The sequence below is a fragment of the Petaurus breviceps genome, unplaced genomic scaffold (genome assembly GCF_028583685.1).
Source record: "Petaurus breviceps papuanus isolate PSGF00001 unplaced genomic scaffold, PetGlider_PUasm1.0 91133, whole genome shotgun sequence".
Classification (NCBI taxonomy): Eukaryota; Metazoa; Chordata; class Mammalia; order Diprotodontia; family Petauridae; genus Petaurus; species Petaurus breviceps.
This window is the reverse complement of record NW_027187419.1, coordinates 85,491,950-85,506,492: the sequence shown is the minus strand read 5'-3', so window position 1 is coordinate 85,506,492 and position 14,543 is coordinate 85,491,950. Positions and strand designations below refer to the sequence as shown.

Below are 14,543 nucleotides of genomic sequence, written 5' to 3'. Positions count from 1 at the left end.
ATCACATTTTAGTCATCTCTCCTTGAGGATGCATGAAGCTGTGTTCCATAACCCAAGTTATTACCTGGTGATAGCTGTTGCAGAGAATAGTGCCAGACCTGGAGACAGGAAGATCATCTTCCTGAGTTCAGATCTGGCTTCAGACGCTTAAGTAGCTGTGTGATCCTGGGCAAGTCATTTAACCCTATTTGCTTCGGTTCTTTGGTTTCCTCACTTATTAAAAGGAAATGGCCAATTACTCCAGTATCTTTGCCAAGAGAACCCTAAATGGAGTCACAAAGAGTCGAGCATGACTGAAACAATTGAACAACAACAACAACAAAAATTGAAATTGCAGGCTTAGGATCTCTGAAAAAAATAATCTACTGGTGTTTCTCCCATATTGCTATCTCAGTGACAGCCAACATCACAACTGTTTGTAATGGTATTTAGGTTATCAAACATAACTAGTAGCATTTTTGTAATCTGAAAATTCTGCAAACACTAAAGTTAAGAGATAGATGGTAGATATAAAAATGTCTAGTCTTTTAAATGTTGTCTTTTTAATAGAGGATGGCTGTGAAGATGGTTGGGAAAAGAATGAGCAATTTGGAAGTTGCTACCAGCTTAATACCCAGGCATCTCTTAAATGGAAGGAAGCATTTATTTCATGTCAAAATCAAGGAGCAGACTTAGTAAGCATCTCAAGTGCTGCTGAGTTAATTCATCTTAAAGGTAAGCTAACTCCAAGGAGATATAGATAGAATATTTTATATATAAAATTTGAATTAAATGTAAAGAAATAACATGAATAGCAATATCAAAGCACACTGTCTATGTACTCGGACAATATTGATACCAATAAACAACAGGATATTAAGACAGATATTCACTGACTTTAAATAATTCTGTGCATTGAAAATATACTCATGATGCAATGTGCAAAATGGAAGATGGACTTCATATTGGAAAAAAGGGTAGGGGAGACAAATACTGAATTAACATCTATTCTAGTTGAAAGTGTTTGTGGAAGAAATTATATTTAAAGTCTCTGAAAGAGGGAATGAAAATGGGGGGCTAGGTGGCTCAGTAAATAGAGCACCAGCCCTGGAGTCAGGAGGACCTGAGTTCAGATCTGGCCTCACTTAACACTTACTAGCCATGTGACCATGGCAAGTCACTTAATCCCAATTGTCCTGCCTTCCCCCTTCCAAAAGGCGAAAAAAAAAAAAGATAAAAGGGGGAAAGAAAACAGGCATAGAATTAGATATAGTAAGGAGGAGTAAGAAAGACTTAAGTATGTTTAGGTAGTATGAGTGATGATGGTTTTAAACTTGAGGAAGAGTTTAACATTGGTAGAGTTCAGGACTTTAAGTCATACAATGTGTGTGAAGTGATACTTAATTGTTTAATCATTCAATCAATGAGCATTTTTTTATGCTTACTATTTGCAAAGTATTATGCTAATCATTGGATATACAAAGCAAAAGCAAACAAACAAACTAGTCCCTGCCCTAAGGTCTTTCTGTCCTTTTGGAAGAGATAACATGTCTATACAAGATAAATACAGAGTACATGGAAAGTAGCCCAATGAGGTGCCTTAGGTGTGGTGTGCTAGAAGGGAAGGCACTAGCATCTGGAGATCCAGGGAAATGGTTCATGTAGGTGGTAGCATTGAACTGAGTCTTAAAGGAAACAAAGGAGTCTTCGAGGTAGAAATTAGGAGGGAGAGCATTCCAGGTGTGAGTGACAACCAGTACATGGGTTTGAAGAGATGGGGGCGGCCAAGTAGCACAGCGAGTAAGAGCACCGGCTCCAGTGTCAGGATGACTTGGAGATTGAATCCTGGGCTCAGACACTTAGCACCACACCCAGAAACACCTGGCCGTGTAACCTTAAGCAAGTTACTTAACCCTGATTGCTTAAAAAAAAAAAAAAAGATGAGAGATGAAGTGTCAGATGGTGAGAAACAACAGCTAGGACAGTGTGACTGGTCCATGGAATGTGTAAGGGGGGAAATAATGTGTAAGAAAAAAGGAAAGACAAGAAGGGGCCAGGTTGTGAAGAGCCTTCAATGAGGAACAGAAGAGTTTATATTTGATCTTAGAGAGCCATTAGAGTTTATTTTCAAAAATTTATTTGTTTATTTTTTAGTTTTCAATATTCATTTCCACAAGATTTTGAGTTACACATTTTCTCCCTGTCTCTCCCCTACCCCCCACCCCAAGATAGAAAGCCTACTGAATACCCCTTCCCCCAATCTGTTCTCTCATATATCCTTCTCCACCCCCCTCCCAATTACTTTCCTGTAGGGCAAGATGGATTTCTATACCCCATTGCCTCTATTTCTTATTGCCTGGTTGCATGTAAAAAAACAATTTTTAGCACTTGTTTTTAAAACTTTGAGTTCCACAGCTAGGTGGCACAGTGAGTAAAGTGCCGGCCCTGGAGTCAAGAGGACCTGAGTTCGGTTCTGGCCTCAGACACTCAACACACAAAAAAACTAGCCATGTAACCTTGGGCAAGTTACTTAACCCCAATTGCCCTCCAAAAGGCAAAAAAAAACCAAAACCCAAAACTCTGAGTTTCAGATTCTCTCCCTTCTTCCCTCCTCACCCACCCCCCACCAGGGAGACAAGCAATTCAATATTGGTTGTACATGTGTAGCTATGCAAAACATTTCCATAGTAGTTATATTGTGAAAGACTAACTGTATTTCCCTCCATCCTGTTCCACCTTGGATTTATTCTGTTTTCTCCTTCAACCCTGTCCCTTTTCAAAAGTATGTGCTTTGTAAGAGCAATGGCCCCAGAGTCGGGATGACCTGGGATCGAATCCGGGCTCTGATACTTAGCACCACACCCAGAAATAACTGGCCGTGTAACCTTGAGCAAGTTACTTAACTCCAATTGCTTTAAAAAAAAAAGTATGTGCTTCTAACTACCCTCCCTTCTATCATACCCCTCTTGTCCCCTTCCCCCCTACTTTCTTATAGGGTAAGATGCCCAACTGAGTGTGTATGTTATTCCCTCCTTAAGCCAAATCTAATGAGAGTAAAGTTGATTCATTCCCTTTTACCTTCCTGCTCTTCCCCTCCATTCTAACAGTTATCTCTTGCCTCTTTTATATGAGATAATTTACCCTATTCTATCTCTCCCTTTCTCCTTCTCCCAATATATTCCTCTCACCTCTTAATTTTATTTTTTAGATATCATCCCTTCATATTCAACTTATCCTGTGCCCTCTGTCCATATATATATGTATATATATGTATATATACATATACATACATACATATCCAAATACATACATATACATATACATATACATATGTGTGTATATACCATTTCCCTTCAAGTATCCTAATACTGAGAAAAGTCTCATGAGTTACAATTATTGTTTTTCCATGTAGGAATGTAAATAGCTTAACTTTAATAAGTTCCTTATGATTTCTTTTTCCTGTTTACCTTCTCATGCTTCTCTTGTTTCTTGTATTTGAAAGTCAATTTTTCTGTTCAGTTCTCGTCTTTTCATTAAGAATGCTTAAAAGTCCTCTATTTCATTGAATATTCATATTTTCCCCTGAAGTATTATACTCAGTTTTTCTGGATAGGTGATTCTTGATTTTAATCCTAGCTCTTTTGACCTCTGGAATATCATATTCCAAGCCCTTCGATCCCTTAATATAGAAGCTACTCAATTTTGTGTTATCCTGATTTTGTTTCCACAATACTCAAATTGTTTCTTCCTGACTGCTTGTAATATTTTCTTCTTGACCTGGGAACTCTGGAACTTGGCTATAATATTCCTAGGAGTTTACTATTTGGCATCTTTTTCAAGAGGCAATCGATGAATTCTTTCAATTTCCATTTTTCCTTCTGCTTCTAGAATATGAGGGCAACTTTCCTTGGTAATTTCTTGGAAGATAATGTCTAGGTTATTTTTTTGGTCATGACTTTCAGGTAGGCCAATAATTTTTAAATTACATCTCCTGGATCTATTTTTCAGGTCAGTGTTTTTTTCAATGAGATATTTCACATTGCCTTCTATTTTTTCATTTGTTTGGATCTGTTTGATAATATCTTGATTTCTCATAAAGTCATTAGCTTCCATTTGCTCCAATCTCATTTTGAAGGAATTATTCTCTTCAGTGAGTTTTTGACATTCCTTTTCTATCTGGCAAATTTGGCTTTTTAAGGCATTCTTCTCATTGGCTTTTTGGCCCTCTTTTGCCTTTTGAGTTAGTTTATTTTTTAAAGTGTTATTTTCTCCAGTATTTTTGGGGTCTCCTTTAGCAGGCTGTTGACTTGCATCATTCTCATTTCTCTTTCCAGTTTTTCCTCTACTTCTCTTACTTGATTTTCAAAATCCTTCTTGAGCTCCTCCATGGCCTGTAACCAATTCATATTTTTCTTGGAGGCCTTTGATGCAGGAGTTTTGACTTTATTATCTTCTGGTTCTTTGTCTATGTTTTGGTCATCTTTGTCCCCAAAAAGCTGTTCTATGGTCTGATTGTGCTTCCTCTGTTTGCTCATCTTGCCAGCCAATTACTTGACTTTGGAGCTCTTTGCCACGGTAGAACTCTGCCTCCAGAGTGGAGAGAGCTGTGTCCCAAATTTCTGGGGTTTTGTACATCTGTTGTCAGAGCTTTTTCCAGGCACCTGCCTCAGAACTGTGAAGATGACTGCCTCTCCACAATCTCAACAAGCTCTGCCATGCTAGCACTCCTCACCCCAGGACTGCCACCCAAGACCGAGACCCAGATCAGGCAGGTCAAAGCAAGAGAAATTACCCTGTGAAAGGTCACTTGGTCCCCCTGTGATCTGTAGGCCTGGAGCTCAGGAGGTAGCCACTCAGCAGCAGCTACAGTTGCTGCCACCTCTGCCACCCTGGGGGCAGCAGCCGGACCACATTCTTCTCTCACCTGCTTCCAACAGAGTCCCCCCACTGAACTTTACTTTTTATTTGGCATTTGTGGGTTGAGAATGTGGAAATCTGGAAACCACCACAGCTACTGGTGAATTAGTCCCCTGAAGTCTATTCCAGCTGGTCTGTGCTGTGGGTCTGGGTCAGCACGGCTCACATAGGACTGAGGTCCTCTCCCAGTGTGGTACAATAGATCCTTCCTGTCGGCCTGCCAGACTGCCTTCAGTGGGAGATTTGTTTCTCTCTGTCTGTGGGTTCTTTAGCTCTAAAATTTGTTTAGAGTCATTTTTTACAAGTATTGGAGGTAGTTGGAGTGGGAGCTCAAGCAAATTCCTGCTTTTACTCTTCCATCTTGGCTCTGCTTACCACCTCCCCCCCATTAGACTTTATTGAGTAGGGAAGTGAAATTATAAGACCTGTGTTTAAATTCATGGTAGTAGCAAATAGGAGGATGGATTGAAACTGGGAGAAATTTGAGGCAGGGAGACCACTTAGGAGGCCATTGTAATAGTCTAAGTGAGAGGTGACCTGGGGTGGCTACTGCATGAGCAGATATGTAGGAAAAGATACTGGGGAGAAAGAAATCACAAGACTCAGTAACTAATTGAACATGGAGGGTGACTGTGAGTGACATGTCAAGACATGAGACCAGCCACGTGAACCTGACTACTTATAGGGTGGTGGTGCCATCGACAGTAATAGGAAAGTTTGGGAGAAGAAGTAACGAGTTCTGTTTGGGGCATGTTGAGTGTAAGATGCACATGGACATCCAGTTGGAAATAAATGCCCAACAGAAAGAGAGAGACTGACTCAGGGGAGATACTATGACTTAATAAATAGATCTGGGAATCATCTGTGTTTGAGATGATAATTGAGCCTGTGGGAGTTGATGAAGTCACATAGTAAAAGTGTGTAGAGAGCCTGGGGGAAATCCACATTTTGTTGATATACCAGATTTAGCAAAGGAAGATTGAGGAAGAGCAATCAGATAGGTAAGAAGTGAACCAAGAGAGCAACAGACTTACAAAAGCCCAGAGCAGCAAAGTGACCAATAGTGTCAAATGCTATGGGGTGATAAAGAAGGATCTGGATAGAGAAAAGCCCGTTCTACTTAACTGTTGAGAGAGCAATGTCAGAAGATGGAAGCAGCAAGACAGGAAGTGGTATAAGATGCAAGGAAGAAGTTTGTTGATTTTGGATGAATCACTTAACCCTGATTACCACCCACCCACCCCCTGTATCCCACCTCAGAAAAAAGCTTGAAGTAGATGGCAATGAAGGAGTAGACTGAGGAGAGGAAAAGTTGTTTGAGTCAGGAGTGTTGGATTTTTTTTTTTGCAACGATACTGGAGTGGTTTGCATTTCCTTCTCCAGCTCATTTTACAAAAAACAATTAGGCAAACAAGGTTAAGTGACTTGTCCAAGGCCACACATCTAGGAAGTATCTGAGAATGGATTTGACCTCATGAAAATGAGTCTTACTGACTCCAGGCCTGGACCTCTATACACTGCACTGCCTAGCTTTCCCCCTTTCATTAGGATTACTTAGCCTCTTTGTATCTACATTTTTCTCTGGCATATGTACAGTTAGCACTCTAACCTGTGTCCTTTTCTTTTTCTCTCTCCCTGCACTTCCCCACTAAGATGATAAGCTCCATGGAAGGAGAAGGAGGTTTTATACATACATATGCACATGCACACATGTACAAATGCATATATGTGAATGTTTCCATTACATTGTGAAAGTACTTTTATATGCATATATACACACATACATACATGTAACTTGTGTGTGTGTTAATGTGCAAATACTCTCCCTCCTACCTCAATAAGTTCAGGATCTGTCTCAAAGCCTTCCACCCCATTCCAACCCCTACCCTCATACCGAAAGACTTCAACAAATATGTTATTCCTTTAAATACCCGGCCTTTTAATTCTTCAGTCTGCTCCTTCACTTTATTTCAGGCTCCACAAGATCGGTCATACACCTAATTCTCAAGCCCTTGCTCTTGTATCTCTCCTTTCGCTTTCCCAGCTAAATGCTTTCAAAATGTCATCTATACTCAGTGATTTTTCACTTTATCTCCTTTAACTCCCTTTTAAGCCCTCTGTACTCTGACCTGACCTCATCACTCAACTGATACTTCTCTCTCTCAAGTTTTCAGTGATCTCTTAATTACCAAATATAATGGCTCTTTCTCAATCCTCACCCTTCTTGGCCTGCAGCATTTGACAGTGTTGATTACCGTCTCTTCCTGAATACTCTTTCCTTCTTGGTTTTTTGTGACTAGTCTCTCTTGGTTCACCTTCTATTTGTCTGATTAATCCTCACTTTCTTTTGCTGGATTTTGTGAATCCCTTGACTGTACATATCAAGGCTCTATACAATGCCCTCTTCTCTCTTCATTCTATATTCTATCATTAGACTCTCTCACACATGTACAAATATATGTATATATGTGTATACACACACATTTGTACCATGTAGCATATTAGGTATTCAATAAATACTTAATCACTCAATACTTTGACATATTAAGAATATTATCATAAAACTTATTTCTTGAAGGAACCTTAGAAGTCATCTCTTCCAACTCCATTTTGCAGATGACAAAATTGAGGTCCAGATTGTCATCCCTAGCATATGTTTCTTCATGTCTCATAGGTCTAAAGCTCAAAACTTCGGGCTCCATGCCCTCCTCTTAAACCTTTACATTTTCCCAGGCTTTTTTCCCACTTAATTTGAAACTTAAATAATTAATACTTCTATAAAAAAATTTATATTTTCTGAAAATATACTACCCTATACAAGCAAAAAATAATATCCATAAATGTCCTTTTACCACTATAATTCCATGAATTTCCAGAATCATGTTTAATAAGTTCTGGTGGATGGGGTTGAGTAAATTAAATCTGAGGGTCTGAAGAGTTGCAAAGTAATCATTTGAGAACAGTCATGAAGAAAACTTGAGATATCAGCAAACTAGGGCCTTTTTTAGTATTAAAAATCTTAGGGCTCTTCCATATGTCTTTGGGTATCTGTTATTACCAAGGAAAGCTATAGAATTGCCTCAAAGAGCATACTTCCTGATTCTCGTTCAGCACAGAAGGCGCCACCACATTCACCCTCTTACCTCTGCCCACCTTCTCCCTAGTACCCATACTTGCCTTAGACTTGCCAGCTGGCAGCTGCTATCAATTGGCTTAGCCAGGATTTTATCACAGAAGCCAGCAATGTTCTTGTTGTTTTGTTTCAACCTCATTTTTAATTTTGTTTGATTCTCTTAACTCTACCTGGACTCATGGGGAAATGTTCCGTCTGATTGCTCAAGTCATGGCTGTAACCGTTTTTCTTCTTCACTCTGTCCTCTCCTATAGTCTAAATGCTGTTAACAGCCTTGGTATCTATGCCTCACACTATACACAACTAAGAAACCAGAACCCAGTGTATCCAAAACAGAGAAATGGGACAAGGGGGGGGAAGCAGCAGAAGGGAAGAAGCATTTATCGTCTGCTATGGGCCAGGCACTGTTCTAAGCACTTCAACAACCACTCCAGTGAATCCAATAAATGTATATAAAGTGCCTACTATATTCCAGGCACTGTGCTAAGCATTGAGAGGTGGGCGCTATTATTATCCCCATGTTACAGATGTGGAAACTGAGGTAAACAAAAGTTAAGTGACTTGCCCAGAGTTCCAAAGCTAGTTGGGTCTTCCCAACTGTAAACCTAGCACTCTGTCCACCATGCCACCCATCTGCCTCTACTTACCCACAGGGACAAGAAATTTCCATTGGCGCTAAGATTCTCTCAGAACTACCCCACCTTTTAAAAAGTCTAGACCTCGGATTTTGTTGCTGTAGGAAGCTCTGTAGAGGAATCACCCTCTACCAAATTTTGTGATAGTGGCGGTTGTTGAGTTGTTTCAGTCATATCTGACTCTTTGTGACCTGATTTGGGAGTGGTTTGCCATTTCCTTCTCCAACTCATTGTATAGATGAGGAAATGTGATAGTAATGGCAATTAAAGATTCCCCTGTATTGGCTTGGTTTTCAAATTGATTGTGTTAAAACCCAGAGCTTGTTAATCCCACCTGTGGGATGGACTTGTTGATGTGAAAAGAGAGTCCTGAACTGGGAGGAGCTGGTGACAAATAGATTTGGAGAGACAAGAGAGAGGCAGAAGAACTTTTTGGAAGCAGCACCTCGTGGAGAGAGAGAGACTAAGAGAATTGCTGGTGGCCGCTTTGAATTGCCCTGGACTTTTGAGACCTGCCCCCTGAGCTGCCAAGGACTGAGGAGACATGGCTGTTTTGCTGGTACTTTGTCTGTCTGTTTTGATGTTCTTTTGCCAGATTTGTCCACTGGTGAAAGACAGTCCTATTGTTGAAGAAGTCCTGGAACCTGGCTTTTGGTTAAGAAGCCCTGAGACTGTCCTGCAGACAGAGAGTGAATACTGGCCACTGGTGAAGGACAGTGCTGTTGTTGCAGGGGTCTGGGACCTTTCTGTTGGTTCAGAAGCCCTGAAGAAGGATTTTCTTGTTGTATGTTTACAGAAATCCTGGGAGAGGGTTTTGCTAATGTTTTCAGGGGTTCTAGGACTGTTCTACAGACAGAGGATGAATTAATGAAGGGACTGGCAATGTATCTTGTGGCCTTGCTAAGCCTTGTCTCCCCAGAAACTAAGATTGCTGAGAACTTGCCTCGTGTCAAGATGAAGAAAAGACCTCCATTTGGGTATTAAGTGCTGTGCTTAAACTTGATGTAACTCTGGGGTAGATTCAATTGTGATCCAGGGGTGGGGAACTTTTGACCTTTTTGTGCTTTGTGATGGACCAAATGAAGGTACAGCCTAGCGGTGGAGAAGTATTTAGAACAGAGACTTTGTAATTGATTGAATGATTGGAAGGTCCTGGGGTGTGGTAGTCCTTGGAAATTATTTAATCACATTTAGTAAATGCTGTATTTGGAATGATGTCATGTTTTGATCTTCTCTGTTCTTGGTTGGTCACTGAATAAAATGGAGAGCACCTATGCTGGTATTTTGAACCTTGGGAAGTTGCCTTTCCTTGGCATTATATTACAGGAAACTGAGGCAAATTGGGATAAGTGACTTGCCCAGGGTCACACAGCTAGCAAGTGTCTGGGACCAGATTTTTAATTCAGGAAGATGAGTCTTTCTGACTGTCTGGCCTGGGTTCTATCCACTGTGTAACCTAGCTTCCTGTGATGAACCGTCCCTCCTGCTTTTCATTTCTATTAGGAGTGGCTTGGGGAGGATTTCAGAAGCATTCTGCTGGAGAAGAGTACTCATAAATCCAAGTTTTATCAACTCACCAGGTTTTTAAGAAGTGTTTTAGTAACCTGAACAGACTGTGTTGCCCTGTTTGGGCATTTTTAAGAGATTTAGGAGATTCCAAATTGAATCCCAGCTGAAACTAGAGTTCTTTAGATTGTTGTGTGATGCCAATAAATTCAGTTTCAATAAAATAACTCAATGGGTATCTTTTTATCTTTACAGATAAAGAGGGGATTCCAAAAATGTTCTGGATTGGTTTAAATCAGCTAGATTCTTCAAAAGGTTGGGAATGGTCTGATCACACCCCATTAAATTTTCTCAACTGGAATCCAGGTAACTTTTTTTCCTCTTTCCTTACTAGGAATAGTACAGACCTTAGTAAAATAAAGGTTTTGACTCTCTCCTCAATCCCTACTCCAGACTATTGAGTGTTTATGACACTCATAAGTCTTTAGACTTGTACTCATATTACCTATCTTGAAAGAACTTTTCCTTCTACAATATGTCAGTTGTAATGCTATTAGTAAGACAGTTTTGGACTTTGATGGAGCTACTAGTGAATGTTTCTTGGTGGCCATTGGATTAAGTACCACTTCTAGACAGGAGCAAAGTGACAAGGCACCTGGCCCGAGGAAACCATTGGGGAACTGTCAGGATGAAACACATGGCTGGATATTTTGTGGGAATGGTGAACCTTTTGAGAAAAGATCCCAAATTTAAACTTATACCTCAGACCTGACATTTGTTACTGAATCTATTCCTCAGATTCTCCAACAGGAATAGCCTTGTGAGCCCCAGGATGTTTTTGGCATTATCAATAATTCTTGACAGACAGCCTCCAATAAATCACTCTCACACTCAGAAATCTATTCTGGAAAATAGGGACAAATATTTATCAAGGGCCTAGGATTAAAACATATATTGATGACTCTGACACATTTTTATCTCTTAAAAAGTAAATGCCAGTATTTGGGGATATTTTTTCTCTAATACAATCCCAGCAGTTCATTTGCACACATTACTCCCAGAGAAATGGATTCTGCCTTCTCACAGTCCTGGCATTTGTGTTACATGTTCTAGGAAAGTCTAACAGTCTGTCAGTCAGCAAGCATTAATTAAGTGCTTACCATGTGCTAAACCCTGGAGATACAAAGAAAGGCAATAACTTGGTCCCTGCCTTTAAGACTCTCACATTTTAATGGGTGAGATAGCATGTAAAAAAAAATGTGCATATTGAATAGATACAGGTGAAATGGAAGGGAATCTCAAGAGGTAAACTACAGCCTGCAAAAGATTGCAGCAGCCCAGAAAAACAGAATGAGAGAGAGAGAGAGCCAGGTAAAGCAGTTCAGATTCTAGAACAGCCCAGCCTTAAAAGTAAAAAATAAGAGATGAGTGACAGAATATTGGACATTGCCCCTGTTGTGCATCTTTACACCCGCTTCACTCTTCCCACCAAGGGTCAGGGGACATTTCCAGGCCATAAAAATCACATTCTTATGGAGCCTCAAAGGTCACGTTTCATTGCTAGCTTCTGGCTCAATATGTACAAATCTCCAGAGTGAATAATACTCTTGTAAAATCACTTCAGAAGTGGGAAGAAGGGTCTCTTAATTCCTAATCATGTCATCATCCTTTCCTATTTGGGGGATTTCCTGATAACTTTCCACATAATATCCTTGAGGTTGTATGATGAAGGTTGGAGTTAGAAGAAGAAATCTTCTTTCAACCCCTTCCTTTATGACCTCTTCCCCTAAACCTTCGTCCCACCCAGCATTTCTGGCTGCCCTTCCTTCCTTCCTTCCTTCCTTCCTTCCTTCCTTCCTTCCTTCCTTCCTTCCTTCCTTCCTTCCTTCCTTTCTTTCTTTCTTTCTTTCTTTCTTTCTTTCTTTCTTCCTTCCTCCCTTCCTTTCTTCCTCCCTTCCTTCCTCCCTTCCTTCCTCCCTTCCTCCCTTTCTTCCTCTCTCCCTCCTTTTCTTTCTTTCTCTCTCTCGTTCTTTCTCTCTTTCGTTCTTTTTCTTTCTTTCTCTTTCTCCCTTTCTTTCTCCCTTTTTCTCTTCCTTTCTTTCTCCCTTTCTTTCTCTCCTTTCCTCCCTCCCTCCCTCCCTTCCTTCCTTTCTCACTTTTATATTCCGTTAGTGTTCTCTACCCCCTCCTAGAGGTTAGAAATGATCTTGTGCTTTTTTTAAAAATTCCATCATTTTTTCAACCAGGGTCAAAGATTCTTTATAGGTGTTAGTTGGGTTTCAATTAATTAAAGTTTTACTAAATTATGTTCTTGTAAAAGCAGAAGTTTAGAAATACCCTTCATTTTCCCTTTTCTAACTGAACACAAAACCTCTCTTTTCTACCCCTACTTCATTTTTTTTCTTCCTCCCTACTCTTAAGAAATTCCCAGTTCGCCTACAGTAGGTGGCTCAAGTTGTGTAATAATGAATGCTGAATCAGGCCAGTGGCACAGTTTTTCGTGTGAAGCTGTGTTCCCCTATGTGTGCAAGAAGCAACTGAATGAAACCTCAAAGTCATCAGGTAATACTTCCTTTTTGTGGTCATTTGCAAAAAAAAAAAAAAAGACTTAAAAATAATAATTTTGTGAGAAATAAAGTCAATAAATTTAAGGGGCCTTCACCCAAATTGTCTTCCTTCAGGTGTCCTGACACTTCAGATGGAGAGAAGGTCTAGCTATTAAATTTTCCTTTTCTAGGAAGGATTCATTTATAGCTTGTATTAACAATATGGCCTTGTTGAATTGTCTTTAAAATCAAAGTGAACAATGTGGGGTCAGTAGAATGGGTACATGTTAGTGTTTCTACAAATAGGAAGCGAAGCCTTTAGACAACAAATACAGTATGTATGCATATGGGGTTCTCCAGTTTCTAGAGATATGACTTAATAATATGATGGTTATTTTCATGGGATTAAACTCTTTTATCAAACTGATAAGATTAGTTGTCACTATGCTTTCGCTGCCTTCAGTAGTGGTATTACACAGATTCATTTTGTTTAGATTAACATAACATCTCAAGAATGAACAATTATTTTGCATCAATTTACACAAGGATAAAATGCAAAATTATCTAGAGTACCAAATAATAGATACAAAATAGATATAAAAGAATTCCTAATTTAGGAAAAGAAGAAAAATAGCAAAACCAAAAATATATATTCTATCATAAGGTTGTTCCCTGTAAAATTATGAGCTAGTGGTTGGCTGTGAAGTAAATTACTATTTTCCCAGCCCCTTCCCTTATCTCAACAACTCCAAATTAAACTCACCACCTTCCTCCCAAATTTGCTTCTCCTCCAAAATTCCCAGTTTCTCTTGAGGGCCACACCATCTATCTAGTCGCTCAGATCGACAACTTTGGAGTCACACTCAGCTCTCCTCACTTTACACCCCTTCACACACTATGCATCCCTGCTAAACTGACTTTTTTACTGTTTCCTGACCTTGGCATTTCATCTACTGCCTCTGACATTTTGTACCTGCTGTTCTCAAACATGGAAATCCTCCCTCCTCAGCACCATGACCTGTTAGAATGCCTAGCTTCATTTAAGGCTCAGCTCATGTGAAGGAAACCTTTCCTGATCCCCCTTGCTCAGAGCTGCTTTTCTTTCTCAAAATATCATTTATATGAATATCTATGAAATATTCTCCTCCTACCTCCCAGAGTCTATTATGAAGCCTTTAAAGGCAGCAACTGGTTTTCATTTTGTCTAAATCAGTGCCTGGATTTATACATGGTAGACTCAATAAATGTTGAACTGGCCCTTTTGAGGAAACTGTGGCATGTTACCATAGGATATTGGTTGACAATTTCAAGTTGGGACAAATTAAAGTCACTGAGGTTCTACAAAAGGCTCTCAGACACTGGAAGCCTCAAAGAGGGAAGCAAAAGCATACCAATGGACAACACCGTTCCCAACCGCAGACATTCCAGCTACACATTTCCTGATTTTATTTCCCTTTCCTCAAAATATTTTTTGTGACATTAGCTCAAATAGTGCCCATGAAGGTAAAGTTGAGAGGAATGGCTAAGGTGGTTGCTGACCTATAGACTGATGGGAAGGAAGGAAAAAAGGAGAACTTCATATACCATCTTCTACCCTGTTTAGTTGTCTCTTGGCTAAAGGATAAATGGGGGAAATTGGATGTATTGTCTAAGTAGATCATTCCAACTTTGAATCTCCTTTGTCACCAGTGACTATAATGCTGGTTGCTAAACTAATTGTGTAATAAAATGGTGGTGTTAGCCTCACTGATATAGTATAAACTCTTCAACTTGCAAATACTAATGGTGAACCTGGCCAGCGCTGTGCCCAGGGCAAGACTCACTTAT

General features: G+C 39.8%; 1 protein-coding gene across 2 annotated transcripts in view; it reads left to right on the top strand.

Annotated features, from left to right (window-relative positions):
* LOC138155384 (CD302 antigen) overlaps window positions 1-14,543 on the top strand; it is a 220,016-nt gene that overhangs the window by 34,962 nt on the left and 170,511 nt on the right. For both annotated transcript variants that reach the window (XM_069080612.1, XM_069080607.1), the window contains exons 4-6: window positions 550-714; window positions 10,426-10,536; window positions 12,592-12,732. In XM_069080612.1, the coding sequence (XP_068936713.1) occupies window positions 550-714; window positions 10,426-10,536; window positions 12,592-12,732 (417 nt within the window). The remainder of the gene's footprint in view (window positions 1-549; window positions 715-10,425; window positions 10,537-12,591; window positions 12,733-14,543) is intronic.